The sequence below is a fragment of the Pyrus communis genome, chromosome 4 (assembly GCF_963583255.1).
Source record: "Pyrus communis chromosome 4, drPyrComm1.1, whole genome shotgun sequence".
NCBI lineage: Eukaryota > Viridiplantae > Streptophyta > Magnoliopsida > Rosales > Rosaceae > Pyrus > Pyrus communis.
In genome coordinates, this window is record NC_084806.1 from 23373090 (window position 1) to 23393159 (window position 20070).

A 20070-nucleotide genomic window follows, 5' to 3' on the forward strand; every position below is an offset into this window, starting at 1 on the left:
CAGTGGGAACGTATCAATGTGAATGAACAACTATGATAATTACATGATCATTTGTTGAGTCCCAAATTGAAAAAGTATCAGATTTATGATAATATGGAACTAAAAGTAGTTTAGTCCACTCTCAAGGCACCTTGATATATGTTTAGCCCAAAGTGCACGAAATAAAAGAGTGAAAGCCTTCCGATTTAAAGCAACACACGTTATAGCAAGAGGGTCCTCAATTCAACAGTCAACCATGAATAATCACTTCGCTCACGCCTTTTGTGCCGTCTGGAGGCCCGCGCCATTTACTTCAGATCCCCTGCACTCAAATAAAACCATCACATCAAAACCCACCAATTAAAATACAACACGTCACTCTATAAACAGATCCACCCCGGGTTCCCCAATTCTATAGGCGGATACACGAAACTTGAGTACACCGTTCCACAAGCGAATATCGACAAACTAACCACCTCAATCCAAAACTAGTCCGAAAAAATTTGAAACACTGCTCAGATCTACTGAGTGACTCTCACTCTGGCCTCTCTCTGTGCGAGCTTCCCTGCTTTCGACAATGGCAGCGACGGATGCAGACTTCCATCTTAGAGTACTATTCCTCCAAACCCTAACAAATGCACTTCCATTTTATCCTCCATTTTCTCACAATATCTTTCTGTTTTGGTGCAGCCGTCGCTTCAGTCTGCCATCCCAATCGGGTCAGTTCCCTACCTCCATTTCTAGGGTTTTTAACCTATGTATTATGGGCATTGTGTGTGTATGGGTTTTTGAATTTTTGTGCTTCAGAGAGTTCGGATTTGCCGATGTGGGGAATTTGGAGCATTGCATTAAGTATTTGAATCAGACGCTTGTTACCTTCGGATTCCCGGCGTCACTCGATCTCTTCGCAAATGATCCGGTCAGTTTTGCTTTGGTTTTATAATTTGCTCCAGAAAAATCCTATCTTTTTTCTTTTTCTTTAGGATTTGATTTTATTTGATTTTTTTTTTTAAATTTGTTTGTGCTGTTATTTGGTAGGTTTCTGTTGCTCGGACTTGCAATTGTATGTATGCCTTGGTTCAGCAGCGACAAAGGGATGTTGAATTTCGAGAGTCCGCTAACGAACAGAGACAGCGGTATGATTCTTTCTAAGACTTATGCATATTTGTTTGGACTTAGATCTCTGAATCAACAATTTGAGTGGAAAATGTGTACAAAGTTCCGCCTTTTTGTTCTCGTTGGGGTTTTATACAAAATATGGGTTAATTTACTGTTATTATGTATTTGATTGAGCGCATTGTCGTTGCTTATCCTTTCGCTGAGCCTCTTGTGAGATTGATCCTTTCGACAAGTAATTCTGTTAAAAACATGTTAAAAGATGTTTGTCCAATATGTATGGACCTTTAATTTAGTGAAAATTTTCAAATTTCATTGTACTGAGTGATACCATTGATCTGTTTTCTATATTGTTATAGGCTATTGTCAGACATATCAAGATTAGAAGCTAAAGTTGAGAGGCTTGAGGGGCAGTTACAAGTCAAGGACAGGGAGATAGCAACTATTACACGAACGGTTTGAAACTTGCATTTCTTTTAAAAGAAGTACTTGTTATTGGTTTTGTTTTTTTGTTGATTCGTTGGGAATTCTCTTTGATTAGGAAGCTAAAGCTACAGCAGCTTTTAAATCCCAAATTGAGAAGCTACAGCAGGAGCGAGATGAGTTTCAGAGGATGGTCATTGGCAATCAGGTTGGGACATTTGAATTTAATGAACTTTCTTTTCAGAATTTTGGTAGCTACTAAGTGAAAATGGACAAAAATTCTGACACTCACTGCTATGTTGATGCTGCCAAAGCAAGTTAGGACTCAACAAATGCATGAGATGAAGAAAAAAGAAAAGGAGTACATAAAGTTGCAGGTATAATATTTCCTACATCTACATGTATATGTATCATGTGAGGAGAACATATTGGCTTCCTTAGGCTTAGAGAAATTGGATTTTATACGTGACGACTGATGATTACATGAGTGGACGAGATATTAGATTTGGAAAGAAAGAGTGATGCCGTTCTAATTTTAGGAGAGGCTAAACCAAGTGTTGATGGAGAAAAAGAAGGAATCTAGATCAGGCATGGAGATAATGAATTTGCTTCAGGTACTCAAAGGGTGACTTAATTACCTTTTACAACATCAAGTTCATCCTCCTAATTTTGCTTCTCTCCCTTAATGTTACTTGCAAACAGAAAGAAGGGAGGCAGCGTGGAACATGGAATGGAAAGAAGGCTGATAATGATTTTCATAAAAAGATTGTATGTAGCTTAATTGGCTTATTTAGCTTTTTGCAACCACTTTCTTGTCAAATTTTGACTTTACATTATTTCAGGTGGATGCTTATGAGGCAAAAAATCAAGAATTAATGGCAGAGAATTCCGATTTGAAGGCATTATTACGATCCATGCAGGTAATCTTAATCATTATAGTCAGTTTTGTGGGTCATGATTCCCAATTTTCACCAGGTGTACATATTTTTATATGCAGCATCTTTAAATATTTTCACTGACTGCCATGGGCATTTTGGGAAAACTAATAAAAAGGGCTTCAAAATTTTGAATTTTAACTAAAAGCCATCTAATAACTTTACTAATGATAAGGACAAGAGAAAGAAAAGAAAAAAAAAAAAAACAAAAAACATCTTACCAAAAGCGCGTGCAACAAGAAAATGCGGGTGGGTTTGATGCTGGTCATGTTTCTAGGAATTGCCGTCTATTTGCTGCTTTGTACCATCGACTATTCCATTTCTTCTGATGAAGGCGACCTTCTTAGGCGGTAGTTCGACCTTGCGAGTAGGGAAGCAATGGATGAATCTGCTGAGTGGAGGCTAAAATACGATGAAGAAGCCGAAAAGGCTACCAAGTGTATGAATCAACTCAAATAGAAAAAGGGATCGTTTGGGGAGGGTGATGGAAATGCTGCTACCATCAACCAGAAATTGTTGAATCTGCAAAAGGAAAATATGGCTTTTAGTTGAACGGATGGAAGCCATGAAACAAAAGTTTGAGGCTGAGAAGCTGAACTGCAGCATTTACTAGGTTAATATATCATCAAGGGTCAAAAGATTTAGCATAACCAAATTCACCACATTTTTCATTTTGTCCAATCCATATGCTCTCAACCACGAAACACACCCCATAATCACTCCAGTTTGAAAGGTTTTATCTTCAGTGGTTACTTAAACCATCAAAGACATTTTTGGACGAGATGCATGTGCCCCCTTACAGCTCTTAATTCAACCTTACAGCCCTTACTTATCTTCATGATCAGGAGCCAATATAAATCGTTCAACCTTGAATGTACCATTTTCTATTCCTTGTAAAGTTTCTTCTTGAAGTGTTCAACCTTGAATGTACCATTTTCTATTCCTTGTAAAATTCCTTCTTGTAATAGATCTCCAAGATTTCTCAAACCCAAAAAAAAAAAAAAAAAAAAAAAAAAAGCACATGCAGCTGTACTTGCTTTTGACTTTGCAGCTTACCTGCTACCTCTGTTATTTGATCAAACGTGTTCGGTTTCAGAAATAGTTAGTTTAAGAAATAGTGTAGTATCCGTATTCAGTTGAAATAGTCAGTTTTCTGTTTAAGAGATAGTACTAGTACTCAGTTTAAGAAATAGTGACAGTACCTATGTTAGTTTTCAGAAATAGTACCTGTGTTCAGTTTTCAGAAATAGTCAGCGTTCAGTTTAAGAAATAGTGAGGGAGATGAGAGAGAGTGTGTGTCATGAACACGCGGGGGTCCTGTGCGTCGGTTTTTTATTACTTTTTTTGTTATTTTTATTATATTAAAATTGTGTCCTTTTCATTAAAGTTTATGTCATTTCATTAAGGTTTAAGCCCTTTTCATTAAATAAAGTTATAGGATGGTTTTTGGTTCAAATAAATTTTGCCCAAGCCCTTTTTGTTAAAGCACCCTTCATTTTTTTCATCCTGTTTTTGGTCTTTTTGTGTTTTGCTGTTTCATGATAAAGAATTATTGAAGGTGCAAGTTCTGCGTTTCAAGTCCTACCAACAATTTAGATAGGTCAATTTTGTGTAATATTCATGTTCCTGTAGGTGAGGGGAAAATACCCAAAATAGTGCTAGAAACATGGATTGTTATGTTGAAGCATAACTCTTTGAGCTATCTACATCAGATTAAAAATCAAGAGCGTAATTTACTGTGCTTGAGTTTGGCAGCAGAAGCCATACATAGGGTTATGGGAGATAGGGCCTGTTAATGTGCTTTTGGTTTGTTGGAACTATTGTCCTAGTTTACTTTGGGGTGATGTTAAGTCGGTTTTTAGGACACCCCGTATATAATGAAAGTTCTGCTTTTTCTGCCTGAATATTTAGGATCAGCAAGTCAATGCTATTGTGGCAGCCTTTATTTCTCCTTCTGCATCACGTTTCTTCATATTTTAATTCCTATCCCTCTGTTTTTTCTTTAATTTGTAATCTTTTCTTTGGTCCCCGTTTACTTGTCTGTTTCTATCCTTTTTTTTATTTTTTTTTTATGGGCATTTATCCTTGTGCCATGTAGCAAACTGATCCGTATCTGCATTAGATATATCATAATTTGTGGATTCTTTTGTGATGGGAGTTCAATGTCTTAATTTTGTCAAGTTTCTGAGTATGTTGAATATGGGCGTGGTAATTGGGGACTCTAATCAGCACATAGGAAGCACCTTCCCCTTATCCAACATCTTTACTACACCATACTAATTTCATGTTTGTCATACTTTTAGTCATATATTTTTTCGAGGGAAGTCTCCAGTTTCTTTTTCTTTTTCTTCATATTTCAATGGGTCGTGACTTATACTGGATTGGTTGCCTTACAGGTCGATATGCGCGATTTCATAAATGCTCCAAATGGGCTATCCAAGCAGTCCCGTGATGTAAATGAACGAGTTGAAACTGACTGCACCCAGTCTCCATTGGGTGGGAGGACGGTATTACATTTTCTAAATGGTGCATGGATGAAATGTTTCATTGGTTCAAGACTATTTATATCACTGAGTTTACTCCTTCCAGGATGTCTTTGACTTGCCTTTTCACATGGCTAGAGATCAAATAGAAGAAAATCTTCGAAATAAGATGGCTTCCATAAAGGTAGATTGTTTTCCATTAATAAATGTTGATCGTGAATCTTGCAAAAGATGAAATACTGATGGCTTTCATTTCTTATGTTACAAATTTGAAGGAGCGTATGGTTCAATTGCAAGATGCACAAAAAGAAGCAGAGGTTACATCTGAAGTAACCGAGAGGGAGCTTGAGCTTGAAGCTCAACTTGTCGAGGCAAGGAGCATAATTCAAGAGCAGGTCTCATCCTTTTACTCATATATATATATATATATATATATATAGAACAATGATCCCCGCCCGGATATTTGGCATGTTAGTTGCCAGGCTGTGGATCATGACCGCATATTCAATGATTCTACCTCATCAACAGTTTTTATCCGCAGTCGGACAACATAACATGCTATATTGTCTGATATCTTATGACTTGGTTACCTTTTGATGCTTTTTTGTAGAATATGCTTAGATGGACTTCTTCTCCATCTATTCATCTTTATTTATTTAAGTTATAGTTTCCTTTTTATTTTTATAGTGTCACCAGAAAAGTGCACAAAGTTGCAACGTTCAGGAGCTGAATCTCCAACTTTCTAGTTCTGTTTCAAATGCTAGAATTTCTTTGAGAATTTATATTCCTGTTGAAAAATGTTGTTCTTGCCATTCAGCTTGTGCAAGTAGAGTGGACTAGGCATTTGCGGCGGTGTAATTCAGCTGTTTATTATGTTTTTGGTTCAGGAATAAACATAGAGAATTGGTTTTGTTGCAGGCATCCATAATGTCTAAACAATTGGCCAAGTCCGAGAGGCCAAGGTATTCCCCTTTTCCTTTTACTCTTTCTGTGAAGTAGATATTTATATGGTTATGCATAATTATGTAGGAATCTGAATGGCGGCCATTTGAATTCTGGCAGGGATTCTAATATTTCATCACCTGTTGAGGTAAAAATAAGATTTTTATACAAACTTCTTCTAATTCTTAGGTTTTATTGAGATCGAGCTTCCATGGGGGATAAATTTATCTAAAATTTGTTGTGTTAAACAAAGGATAGATAGTCTTATTTTAAATAATGGCATAGCAAGTGCCTCCAATATTACGTCTTGCATGGAGATGCTTGGAGTGTGGTTTTGGTTTGAAAATTGTGGATTAGGGTTTTTCTGATTCACATATGTTCGTCCAGAGGTTCCCCATAATTTTCTATGCTCTTTAAAGTCCTAATCATCTTATGTATGAATTGAAAAACCGCGGTAAGTTCGGGAACACGTTTACTTTTTACCAATAGATCGTTGATGACCATGCTTTTTGAGATGTCAGCCTCAATTTCACCCTCTCAGACAGACATTTTTATACTGTGGTAGTTTTGAATTTCTCTTGCGTTGCAGTTAAGACTTACTTTCGAATGGTCGCTTCTTGGCAAAGTAACTAACGAATGTAAGAAGTGCGATGTTAGCTACATATTCTTCTCATTTTGTTCTTGATTGATGTTCAGGGGGTAAGAAATTAACAAGCCTGGAGATGAATGTCAACAAGCATGTAAACTATTCTGTACTTGTTTCTGACCGAAGTATTCACAACACTCATTCGGTATGTGGCTGTAACCTAGAAGGCTATTAATCTGTATTGCCGTGTAATTATTATATTACTTTCCGGTTAATCGAGTTTTAGTTTGTCATTGTATTTTCATCTCTACTTTATGCTCGTTCTTGCAAACTCCTCTCACTGTACTAGATCTCTAATTTGTTCTTTGCTGTCGTTTGTATTGATTTTTGTTACCTTCACAACGGATGCCTTTTATAGAATAGCAACTTACATGAAACAAGTTCACTTTCACAAAAAGCTTTCCGATCTGGTAATTCAATGTCATGTCATGAAAAACTTACACGTCATTATTTTATTAGAATGGGATGCAACTGTAATGGTGGACATATTCGAGTTCACTGTCAAACAAAGCTTCCTGATCCGGTAATTCAATGTTATGTCTTGATAAACCTACACATCATTATTTTATTAGGACGAGATGCAACGGTGATAGTTGGCCTGTTTGTTATATGTAAGTACCGTCGGTAGTGGAGATATTAATGGGATGACAGGATTTTTTGTTTTGGTCAAAGAGGAAATTTTTTTGGTCAAACGATAAATTTTGTTAAATTAGATGTTAGATTAGTTATTGACGGAATTTGTATCTACATTATTATGCAAGGGCTTAATACCTTTCCACCATTCTGGTAAATGGCAATTTGCGGTTAAAGAGGATAGGATTACAACCATTTGGAATGTTTAATATAGTTTGGTTAACTACTTCCCATCTAATCTCAGTAATTAAGTAATGTAATCATTAAGGCTTCAAATCTTCTGTACCCAAGATTTGTGCCGCAGAAGTATCAGCCTCTAATATTATGACATGTGGACACTTACTCAACAGCCACTTAACCCCAAACGTTAACAATTTTCTTTGTTTGAAATATAAAAATAAGAATGAAGTACATCAAATTTTAAACCTTTTAGTGTCATTCTAAATTGGTCTTAATCTTTTAAAATATTCTAAATAAGTATTCAACCTATTTAAAATCTCACATCCGTTAAGTCCCATTTAATTTTTTCGTTAAATGCACATATGACAAGAATGCGTCCCACTTTTAGTTTACATGGACACTATTAATAATAAAAATAACTTAAAAAAATACATGAAGGTCGGGATATATCAAGCTCCCACCAACTCCAAGCTCAACCTGGTAACCTACGACCACCAAAACCACATCCCAACCTTTCTATTCAAAACCCACCAACTGAGTATATCATGGTTAACATTATATTAGTTGCCTCAAAATCTAAAATTCAAACATAAATTATATATTATGGAACCCAATGATATAACATGTATTGAATTGAATTGAAAATGCACCCAAATTGAAATTATATCAGGAGGGCAATCTCCTAAAAAAGAAGAGGGCTAATAATTTAGATAGGGTTTCAAGGAGCTTGTTTTTGCTCATGTGATTTCCTCATTCGGCGATTTTCGCCTCGTAAAGTTTCCAGTTCTTCTTTGTGGGCGGAGAAGATAGTGATAGTCGCATCATGGGAGTCCATACTATTTCAGCAACTTCCATAATCTTTTTCTTGATGTTGCATCTTGAATTGTACGATGTGACAGCTTGTCCCGAATTATTTTTTTATTGAGGGTGTGAAAAGACTAAATTGCCCTTGGACGTTAGTTGGCGTTGTGGGGTGTTGTTTAGTTTGTTCTTTGGTTTGGACCCATTTGGAACTAAGATTTTTATTTGTTTTTGGTTGGTGACTCAGCTGGACATCACACACACACAAACCTTTCTCGTTGACTCTCTCTCTCGGATTTTCGTCCATTTCCGTACATCCGTACGAACAAACCTCAAACTAACCCTTCCAGTTGTAGATCGAGATCGTTGTTGGTGTTTTTGGATTCCTTGCAAGCTTAGGAGTCAATTCATACCCTTGGTTGGACATGAAACCTTCGAAAACCCTAGTTTCTCACGAACTCCGATTTGGGTATTGTTCATGCAATCATGATCGTGAAGTTTTTAGAAAATTTTAAGCTTCTAGGGAGCTTTGGAACATCTTCACGAAGCTCGGAGAAGAAAAACGAAGTGTTTTGGACGTCAGGAAGTGATAGGAGCATATTCATGCGACTTAATTAGCTTGTTCTCGTGCATTTATGTTGTGTTTATTTAGTTATTTGAGTGTTTAAGGCCACTTTTGTGTATTTTCAGATTATAAGGCCAAAGTGTGCAAGAAGATGCAAATTGGAGTCTTTTGGAGCGAAAGAGGAATGAATGAGTTGAAGACTTGAAGAAACGACGAATTCCTACTCCAACGATGACTCTTACCAAAACGAGGAATCCTACTCAAACAAGGTTTCCCAGTTGAAGTAGGAAAGTAACCCTAGGTTTCCCGTTTTGGTAACCTTTCCTAAATTAAATGTCCGTATTTTCTAGCCACTTTGAAGTCCTTGTAGGCGCTTTAGGACACAAAACGAAGGCCCTAGGGCCCTTAAAACCCTTTGCCGTGGGCTTTTCCCTTCTCCCCTTCCCTTGCCGTGCAAGGGGGGGCATTTTGGGCCTAATTTATCCACTTAAACCCTAGCCCTTTAACCTTGCAGCCGCACCCTAGCTCTATTGTTCATTCCATCTCAGATTTTCACCCTTTATTTCACCCTAGCCGACCTAATTGATTCACTTTAATTCTTAATTATTCAGCCACCTTCACACCCTAATTTCTAACCTAAGCCGTGGCCCCCCCATTTATCATTGAACCGAATATACCAAAAAGAAATCTGGCCGTAGCCACCATACATTATTATTCACCTTTGCCGTGCATTCCATGATATTTTTTCAACCTAATTTTGACCCTAAGCCGTGGCATATTCACCCTAATTCATTCCATTCATATATATATATATTTTTTCACGCAGCCACGAGGGGAATTCCATCCCATATTCTTTCCAGCCGTGCCTTTTCCCATCCATTCCAGCAACCTCACTTCTCTGCCGCAGCCTCTCCACCAATCCCCACTCTATTCCATACACCAACCACACCTGCACACACCTTCCACAACCCTTGCCGCACACCTTTACCACCCTAAATCCATCCCTAACCCAGAAAACCATCCAGAAATTCCCTAAACACTCTCTGCCGCAGCAAGGAAAAGAGGAAAGAGGAGCTTAGACGCGCAGAAATTCAAGTGGATTCATTGGGCGTTTTAGGTGTAATCAATCCTTTGTGCTTTATGTTTAAATTCAATTGTATTTCTCTTTCTGTGAACATGAGAGGCTAAATCCCTAATTAGCTAGGGGGTGATTCGAAACCATGTTTATGCTTGCAATATGATTTGATTACTTTTGGTTGGAATTTCATGAATGGTGAATTCAATTTGTTTAACTGCTTGATCGATAACTTATTTATGTATGTTGATTGAGAGTGCACGCTTAATTTTCATGCATGAATATGACGCTAGAATATAAGGGAGTTTCACCTAATAGTTATGAACTTATATTCACAAGTAGTGGAGGTTGCTTATAAACAATCGCGTTAAATGAATTCTTGGCACTAGTTTCATGCTCATCATAGTAACGAATGCCTCGTCGACACTTATAGTTTTCATGATGCTTAATGATCTTTGATTGTATCTTTATTGTGCTTTTCATGTAAAGGACTTTGGAGAATGTTTTGAATTGCGTTGCGCTAACCCATCCAATTCATTAACTTAAGGAAAACTTGACGGTTAATTTAAGCGGACCTAATTAACCTGGGGTGTTGAGTTTCATAATTCATCGAAAGACCAACTGAAAATCAAATTGTATGCAAGTGTGACATGTGTGGAGAAGAACCTTCTAGCTAGCATTCATCCATATTTTCATCACATTCATATTTACATTCTGCCTTTAAATTACAATCTGTGCATTTAGTTTAATTTCGTCAAAACCTCAATCCCCCTTTACTTTAGTGTCTAATTTAGTTAGAAAGTGTCTTAGTTAGTGTTTTATTGTTTAGTTTTGCATTCTTTGAGTCTAGTTTAGTGTTTTTAACGTTTGTTTTACGTTTTTGAGTCAGTTTCCAAGTGATTTAGTAATCCCTCCTAATCCCCGGTCTAGAACGATCCCTACTTGCATCTTTACTACAATTGTCACAAGAGGGTTTTAATTTGTGTGCTTAATTAGTTAGCATCAAATTTTTGGCGCCGTTGCCGGGGATTAGCAACTTTGCTAATCCCTTGGTTCTTTTCTTTTTGGTTTAGTTGTTTTCGTTTTAGTTTCTAACTTAGTGTTTTCTTTGTTTGTTGTTACTTTTGATATTTGATTTAGTTTTCTTTCTTTGATTTTAGGTACTAGAGAAGTAAGATATGAATTTTGCTAGCATTCAAGCTCAATTGGCAAATCTTACTTCTCAATTGTCGCCGTATGCCGAAAGGACCACAATGCAGAGTGTCCCTACATTTGGTGCTTCATATAGGCAAGGATTTCAAGCCAATCAATGTCCACAAAGAGATTGGAGGGATCATTCAAACTCTATGTGGTGGGAAGCTCAACAAGTTCAACGTGAAGCATATTGGCAGCCATATGAGGAGTTCTATTCAAGACCTATGCAGCCACCACAACTTCATATGCAATATGCTCAATTAAATTCAAGTTCGTCAATAGATTAATCAAATTCTTAATGAATTAAATTCTTTGGTGCAGGGGTCACAAAATCAAGCCAAGGAGGCTCAACAAGAAGCATATTGGCAACCATATGAGGAGTTCTATACAACACCTATGCAGCCACCACAACCTCTCCCACAACAATTCCAATCAAGTTCAAGTATGTCCATGGATAATGATAAAAATTTTCAAATACTAACCTCTTTGACGCAGGACGAACAAAATCAAGACAAGAAGTTGGGTAAATTGGAGGAGCAAATTGGGCAGATTATGGAGTTCATGAAACAAATTCAAGAGCAAAGTGAACTCTCCAACTCAACTATTGAAAAGTCGAAGGAAGATTTTGAAATCCATAATGCTATCACTTTGGGAAGTGCTATGGAGGTTGGAGCTGACCTAAAAATGTCCAAACATAGCCTAGAAGTAGATGAGGAGCTGCTAATTGAGGAGGAGGAAGAAGACATGCACACGGCAAGGGTAGAACAACCCTTGCCGCAGCCCCCTAAGCCCTCTAAACCACCCACCACAAGTAAGGACGTCCCAATTCCATGTTATTCTGATGTTATTCCACCCAATGTCCCTTTTCCTAGTAGGTTTTTGATTCCCAACCAAGAAGAGAGTAAAAAGGACATCGTGGAAGCCTTCCCAAAGATGCAAAATGCTATTCCAATTCTTGGTGCAACACAACAAGTTTTAGATGGTGTTGAATTCTTCAAAGGACTTTGTACACCTAGAAGAATGATTCAAGAGAAGGTAGTGGCTGGAGAAGATGTAGAAGGCATCAAAGAGGACATATTTGAAACCACAAAACCCAAAGAAGTTGAATTTGATGACATTGGACAAGTCATAACCATCACATGCAATCTGGCCAAGTCCAATATCTCTGAAACTTTCAAAGGAGTGGTGTTTGTCATTGAGTTCTTGTCGGACAAAACAAGTAAGTCATCTTCTCCAAATTCCATTACATTTTATACTAACTTGCTGATTTTGATGAATCAGGCACCTACACTAGAATTCAAACCAATGCCGGTTCACTTCAAGTATCACCTTCCATTCAAGGATCAATTCCATGCCGTGGGACCTAGGGAAGTTTGAATGGAAGCATCGTCCGGCTGCAAGACGTTAAAGCAAGCGCTTCGTGGGAGGCAACCCATGCATTCAAATAAGGAAATCTAGGAATTGCTCTAACAACCAGATTCGAGTTTCTAAACTCTTCTCTTTGTTGCTATTTCATTTCTGCCATGTTAGGTTGTTTAGTTGTTGTTTTGTTTGTTTGTTTGTTATTTGTGTGAGTCTATGCTTGAAACATTGAGGACAATGTTTGATTTAAGTGTGGGGGGGGGGGGGGGGGTAACTAATGTTGTTGATGCAAATTCGTGGGATTTTATCACCCATAACTTCCAATGTTGTTCCTTGCTGTTTTTAAGTGTTTTTAAGCCATTTTAGAGTGTTTTAGTGTGTGTTGACTTAAAAATCCGAAAATCCCCTAAAAATTTGAAAAATTGTTTTGAAAAACCCAAAAAGAGTGTTTTTGTGTGTTTGTTTGTGTCGTAGGTTACCTTCCAACACAATGATGAGGATTTGGTTTTTAATTGCATGATGGTTAAAGAAAGTTACAAACATGGATGGACGTTGGATATACTCTTTGGTTTATGCTTGTTTGTAGTTATAGTTTACGAATTCACATGTAATCACAAATGATAAAAATCAGTTTTTGTAACATGCTTGAAGGAAGGAACTTAAACAAACGCTACATCCCTGTGAGACTTGAGCCTAAACGTTTATTTGGAGAGTAATAATCTGTGCATCATTGTTTTCTAAAGTCGTTGCATGATCTCATTATTCATTGTTTGGTTACTACTTAGAAGGCGTTTCATCACTTAGTTCCAAATGCTAGAACTCATGCCCATTTCATTCAAAGCATGTCATTGATTTGCATAACACATCTTCAAGATGAAGTTGTGTAGTGACCACCACCAAAAGCCAAATAGCCATGTGCCCTTAACTCATTTTGTGTTTAAGTTTAACCCCATTGAGCTATGTTAGCCCATGTTCTTTGTTAACCCATATCATCCTCACCTAGCCTAGATTAGGACCATTCGTACCCTTGTTCTTGAAGCATAGTAAGCATGAATGAATTCCTTTTGATTATGGTGTTGCAGAAAATAAGTGTGGGGGAAAGAGTATTTATGTGAGTTGATGTGCCATAGGCACGGCTAAAACTAAAAAAAAAAAAAAAAAAAAAAAAAAAAAAAGAGAAAAAGAAAGAAAAAGAAGTGAAAAAGAGTTCCAAAGTATGGTTTGTTGACGTAAGGGCCCAAAACAATGAATTAGGCCCTAAGAGTTGTTTGAATCTCCCCTATTTGTCTAAAAGTTGATTTATGCATCTTAAGGGAATTCTAGGTCTTAATTTCATTACTTTACTTACTATTGCTTAAAGAACTTTTGTTTATCCCTACCTTTCCTTGTGAGCCAATACCCCAAGCCCCGTTACAACCCTTGACTTCTATTTTGAGTGTTGTGCATTTCAATTGTGGAGTTTGAATTTGGTATGAGCATATGGTGTCACTGGTTCTCGCATCTAAGTAGTAGCGTTCCATTCATGAGATCATATCTAAACACGTTTAATTACTCCAGAAATTGCTTTCTTTGTTATAACGTATGTGAGTACTAGTCTTTCATGTTTACATCAATCTTCTCACATATAACTAGTGTAGGGTGTGTAGTCAGAAAATATGAGTGAAAATTGAGTGCATAACTAGTGAGGCATTGAGGGAATTCTCTAAGGCATGTTACTACATTCCAAATGTGTTTTAATTCATTAAATGCGAACCAGTGAATGGTGACTATGATTAAGTATGTGCTTGAGGGGAAGGAAGACTAAAAGCTATGTGAGTAATGATCTTTGACATGTCATGTTTCATTGGAAATCCCTGAGGCAATCGTTGGAAGGTTTAGGTTATGTTTTGTTTGTTTTGTTTCGTTTTGTTTACTTTAGTTGTTTTGTTTTGCTCGAGGACTAGCAAAAGTTAAGTGTGGGGGAATTTGATAGGAGCATATTCATGCGACTTAATTAGCTTGTTCTCGTGCATTTATGTTGTGTTTATTTAGTTATTTGAGTGTTTAAGGCCACTTTTGTGTATTTTCAGATTATAAGGCCAAAGTGTGCAAGAAGATGCAAATTGGAGTCTTTTGGAGCGAAAGAGGAATGAATGAGTTGAAGACTTGAAGAAACGACGAATTCCTACTCCAACGATGAATTCTTACCAAAACGAGGAATCCTACTCAAACAAGGTTTCCCAGTTGAAGTAGGAAAGTAACCCTAGGTTTCCCGTTTTGGTAACCTTTCCTAAATTACTTGGAAACTGACTCAAAAACGTAAAACAAACGTTAAAAACACTAAACTAGACTCAAAGAATGCAAAACTAAACAATAAAACACTAACTAAGACACTTTCTAACTAAATTAGACACAAAAGTAAAGGGGGATTGAGGTTTTGACGAAATTAAACTAAATGCACAGATTGTAATTTAAAGGCAGAATGTAAATATGAATGTGATGAAAATATGGATGAATGCTAGCTAGAAGGTTCTTCTCCACACATGTCACACTTGCATACAATTTGATTTTCAGTTGGTCTTTCGATGAATTATGAAACTCAACACCCCAGGTTAATTAGGTCCGCTTAAATTAACCGTCAAGTTTTCCTTAAGTTAATGAATTGGATGGGTTAGCGCAACGCAATTCAAAACATTCTCCAAAAGTCCTTTACGTGAAAAGCACAATAAAGATACAATCAAAGATCATTAAGCATCATGAAAACTATAAGTGTCGACGAGGCATTCGTTACTATGATGAGCATGAAACTAGTGCCAAGAATTCATTTAACGGGATTGTTTATAAGCAACCTCCACTACTTGTGAATATAAGTTCATAACTATTAGGTGAAACTCACTTATATTCTAGCGTCATATTCATGCATGAAAATTAAGCGTGCACTCTCAATCAACATACATAAATAATTTATCGATCAAGCAGTTAAACAAATTGAATTCACCATTCATGAAATTCCAACCAAAAGTAATCAAATCGTATTGCAAGCATAAACATGGTTTCGAATCACCCCCTAGCTAATTAGGGATTTAGCCTCTCATGTTCACAGAAAGAGAAATACAATTGAATTTAAACATAAAGCACAAAGGATTGATTACACCTAAAACGCCCAATGAATCCACTTGAATTTCTGCGCGTCTAAGCTCCTCTTTCCTCTTTTCCTTGCTGTGGCAGAGAGTGTTTAGGGAATTTCTGGATGGTTTTCTGGGTTAGGGATGGATTTAGGGTGGTAAAGGTGTGCGGCAAGGGTTGTGGAAGGTGTGTGCAGGTGTGGTTGGTGTATGGAATAGAGTGGGGATTGGTGGAGAGGCTGCGGCAGAGAAGTGAGGTTGCTGGAATGGATGGGAAAAGGCACGGCTGGAAAGAATATGGGATGGAATTCCCCTCGTGGCTGCGTGAAAAAAAAATATATATATGAATGGAATGAATTAGGGTGAATATGCCACGGGTCAAAATTATGTTAAAAAAATATCATGGAATGCACGGCAAAGGTGAATAATAATGTATGGTGGCTGCGGCCAGATTTCTTTTTGGTATATTGGGTTCAATGATAAATGGGGGGGCCATGGCTTAGGTTAGAAATTAGGGTGTGAAGGTGGCTGAATAATTAAGAATTAAAGTGAATCAATTAGGTCGGCTAGGGTGAAATAAAGGGTGAAAATCTAAGATGGAATGAACAATAGAGCTAGGGTGCGGCTGCAAGGTTAAAGGGCTAGGGTTTAAGTGGATAAATTAGGCCCAAAATGCCCCCCCTTGCATGGCAAGGGAAGGGGAGAAGGGAAAAGCCCACGGCAAAGGGTTTTAAGGGCCCTAGGGCCTTCGTTTTGTGTCCTAAAGCGCCTACAAGGACTTCAAAGTGGCTAGAAAATACGGACATTTAATTTAGGAAAGGTTACCAAAACGGGAAACCTAGGGTTACTTTCCTACTTCAACTGGGAAACCTTGTTTGAGTAGGATTCCTCGTTTTGGTAAGAATTCATCGTTGGAGTAGGAATTCGTCGTTTCTTCAAGTCTTCAACTCATTCATTCCTCTTTCGCTCCAAAAGACTCCAATTTGCATCTTCTTGCACACTTTGGCCTTATAATCTGAAAATACACAAAAGTGGCCTTAAACACTCAAATAAGTAAATAAACACAACATAAATGCACGAGAACAAGCTAATTAAGTCGCATGAATATGCTCCTATCAGGAAGTCCTGGTTCGAAGAGTTGTAGAGGCGGCCGGAGTTTTGAAGTTTGTCTGGCGAGTTTTTGTGAGATTTATGTCCTGAAAGTGGTAAGGTTTTGTTCCTTGAATCATAAGCTTCATTTTGGTTCAGATTTCATGACTTTTAGTGAAGAAACGAACGAGTTATAACATTTAGAAGTTTTTCCCAGTTTTCGACGACTGCGACGGGGATGGCGGCGGTGGTTCACCGGAGAAGAAAAGAGAATATTCCGGCAAAGTTGACAGAATATTCCTAACTGCAGCTAATGGCGTCAGGTTATTTTTAACGGAATATTCCTTACGGCGTTAACTTTTCCGTTAGGCGTGCCAGACACGTGGCCGTGTGTGGGTGCGCATCTGGCCGTGCCTTGGCCGGCGCGTGGGTGATCGGAAAATTTTTCTAAAAATATGGGGATGTTCCTGAGGTTGTGTAGATCATGGTGGTATATTCAAACACCCCATTTGAGCATTGTATGAGAAATTATTACCTAGTTTTGTTTATGTGCATTAAATTGACGTTTATATAGTTGTTTCACATATAGGTGAGACTTATCCTGGGGATGAGCGTAGTCAATCGAGGCTCGGGGGCTACGATCCTTCGACATATCAGTGAGTGGGCTTTTGGTTTTCAGTATATATCTATATACTTGATTTTTCCTAGAAAATTATTTTAAATGAAAGTATGTTTTGAAGTACCACGCCAAGTGTTCATATATTTTATACATGCATTAGTAGTTGCACATATTTATGGTTGACGCTGTGGATGCTCAGGAAAGTACCAGGTGAGTTATCGAATGTGTATGTAAATTGAGAATTATGTGAGATGTTTAGAGAGCTCATTAACCTGCACCTCGGTGTTAGTGCTCTGCCAGAGTTGAGGGCCTAGCCTTCACGTGATCATTCACCTCTCGCACCACACACGCTCACCTTGGATCCAAGGTAGGTGCCAGCTTGTCGTACAGACCACTTTAGGTGGTTCCGACTTATAGGTGACTTGCGATACTTCGCACAGCTTTCACGTGATCGTAGCACTAGAGCGCATTTATTTACACCCAGCTTGTCATACAGACCACTTTAGGTGGTTTCGACTTGTGTGCAGGCATATTGTTGATGAGATATATATATATATATATATATATATATATATTGTTGAGCTTTAGATTCTGCTGTACAAGTCACGTTAGATGACTCTGGCTGACTTGGCATTTTTATTGTAATTTAGCACCTGGATTACATGTTTTATACTGGGACATTTGGCATGGCATAATATTGATGCATTTTGCTTTCAAGCCTGATTTGATATATGTTTATATATTCAATTTTATGGGAAAAGGTTGCAGGTTTTACAGCGAGGGGTTAGAACTTTTGAGAAATGAAATGATTTTGAAAAGTTTTGTTTTGCCCACTCACACTTTCTGTTTTATGCCCCTCCAGGTTCTAGGTAGGAATTCTCGTTGCTGGCTTGCGAGGGCTTCAAGGTAGTTATGACAAACTACCAATGTAGGATTATCTTTGAGTGTGACATCCCGTCCCGAAAATATCAAAACGTACGTGTGAAATGACACTTTTACACCTAGTTCGTTCTCTTTACGTTATTGGTTGTTTTGTGTGGTGTTGGTATGTGTTGGGCCACACACACACACACACTGTCACTCTCCCAGCTTCTCTGTCCCTTTCCCTGTCTCTTTCCCGAGTCCCCTCTTCTCCCATTTCTCTTGAAAACGTACGGACACCACCCAAAACCCATCAAACACCCATAGATCGAGGAAACCAAGGTCACAGTCAAGCTCGTGAGGCTGAGAGGAGTCCAGCCGTACCATTTTCAGGTAAGGTTATCATCGTTTTCACGTCGATTTCACGAAGCCAGTTTTGGGGTACTATTCATGCAAACGTAATATCTCACGTTTTAAGGAAAATGAAGCTCGTAGGTAGCTTGGTGAGGTCCCAAGGAGTCTCAGAGTAGTTTGTTTGAAGAGAGTGGATGTCGGAATCGTCGTATTCGAAGTTGGCCGGATTTGGAGTTTGGTGACAGGTAAGATCTCGCAGTTTTTGACTCTTAAAAGTTGTATGGTTGTGTCCTCCTAGTCTTAGGCTTCATTTTGGTGCAAAAATCACGAAAATTGGTTGAAAAACGACAGAGAAATCAAAGTTTGCAGGTTTCGCGATTTTCCGGCGCCGGCGACGGCGACGGCACCGGAGGTTAGCCGGGGAAGGAGACGGAATATTCCGTCAAATCTGACGGAATATTCCTGACGCCGTTGACGGAATCCGTTAGAACTAACGGAATATTCCTTACGGCGTCAGTTGACGCCGTCAGCGTGCCAGGTACGTGCCTGCGCGTGGCCGGCGCGTGGGGGCGCGTGCGGCAGTGAAAAATTTTTCTAAAAATTTGGGTGTGTTCCTGAGGTTGTGTAGAGCACGTTGGTATATTCATTTGTCCAATTTGAGCAATGTATGAGAAGTTATTACGAGAAGTTGGTTATGTGCTTTAAAATTAACGTTTTTGTAGTTGTTTCGCATATAGGTGATACGTATCCCGAGGACGAGCGTGGTCACTCGAGGCAGGGGGGCTACGACCCTTCCACTTACCAGTGAGTGGGCTTTTGGTTTTCCGTATATACCTATATACAATTATTTTCCCAGAAATTATTTGAAAAGGGTTATTTCTTTTATGCCATGCACCATATTATCATTGTTTATGCATTATCACATGCATTAGTAGTGGCATACATATACATATGCATATTGGGTGTTGTGGACGCACAGGTAAGTGCCAGGTAAGTGCTATTCATATTTACATTCAATAGTGGTTTGAGACGCCTAGAGAGCTCATAACCTGCACCCCCGGTGTTAGTGCTCCCGCCCAGAGTAGGGCACAGTCCTTCACGTGATGTTCACCTCCCGCACCACACGCTCAGCTTGGATCCAAGTTAGGTGCACAGTCCTGTCGTACAGACCACATTAGGTGGTTCCGACTCCTAGGTGACCCGCGATTATTCGCACAGCCTTCACGTGATCGTAGCACTAGAGCGTATATATATGTTACACCCAGGCCTGTCGTACAGACCACTTTAGGTGGTTCCGACTCGTGGGCAGGTTCAGTTATTGAGTTGAGATTTGAGCTCTACATGCAGCCGTACAGGTCACGTTAGGTGAGTCCGGCTGCCAGATTATATGTTATTGATATGATTTATACCTGAGCACTTGCATTTCATTATGAGACTTTGTCATGGCATATTCTTGAGCTTGATTAGCATATTTATACATACGTATATATGTTTATTTTTTGGGAAGTATACAGGTTTTACGACGAGGGGTTAGAATGTATTTTACTAAATGGTTTTCGAAAAGCTTTGTTTTTGCCCACTCACGCTTTTGTTTTGCGCCCCTCCAGGTTCTAGTTGCTTAGCAGGTTCGGTGGTTTCCCAGAGGGCTTTCCCGGCATTTCTGACAGACACTCACCAGCGTAGGGTCACCTTCGGGTGTACTGTTGTCG

The 20070-nt window shown here is 38.5% G+C and overlaps 1 protein-coding gene across 4 annotated transcripts; it reads left to right on the top strand.

Annotated features, from left to right (window-relative positions):
• Window positions 1–475: 475 nt before the first annotated feature.
• LOC137730983 (uncharacterized) lies at window positions 476–7119 on the top strand. Of its 4 annotated transcripts, XR_011068233.1 has the most exons (17): window positions 476–589; window positions 670–698; window positions 787–898; window positions 1018–1115; window positions 1455–1551; window positions 1637–1726; window positions 1833–1895; window positions 2058–2132; window positions 2221–2286; window positions 2361–2438; window positions 4850–4960; window positions 5043–5120; window positions 5212–5331; window positions 5855–5898; window positions 5966–6026; window positions 6575–6669; window positions 6984–7119. XR_011068233.1 is itself a non-coding variant. In XM_068470011.1 (16 exons), exons 1-16 carry the CDS (start codon window positions 557–559, stop codon window positions 6587–6589), a joined length of 1170 nt encoding a protein of 389 aa, XP_068326112.1. In that variant the 5' UTR covers window positions 476–556; the 3' UTR covers window positions 6590–6861. The 4 variants fall into 4 exon arrangements, 3 of the variants coding, with proteins under 3 accessions (XP_068326112.1, XP_068326114.1, XP_068326115.1); XM_068470011.1 differs by lacking the exon at window positions 6984–7119 and having other exon boundaries at window positions 6575–6861; XM_068470013.1 differs by lacking the exon at window positions 6984–7119 and having other exon boundaries at window positions 5999–6026; window positions 6575–6828.
• Window positions 7120–20070: the final 12951 nt, after the last annotated feature.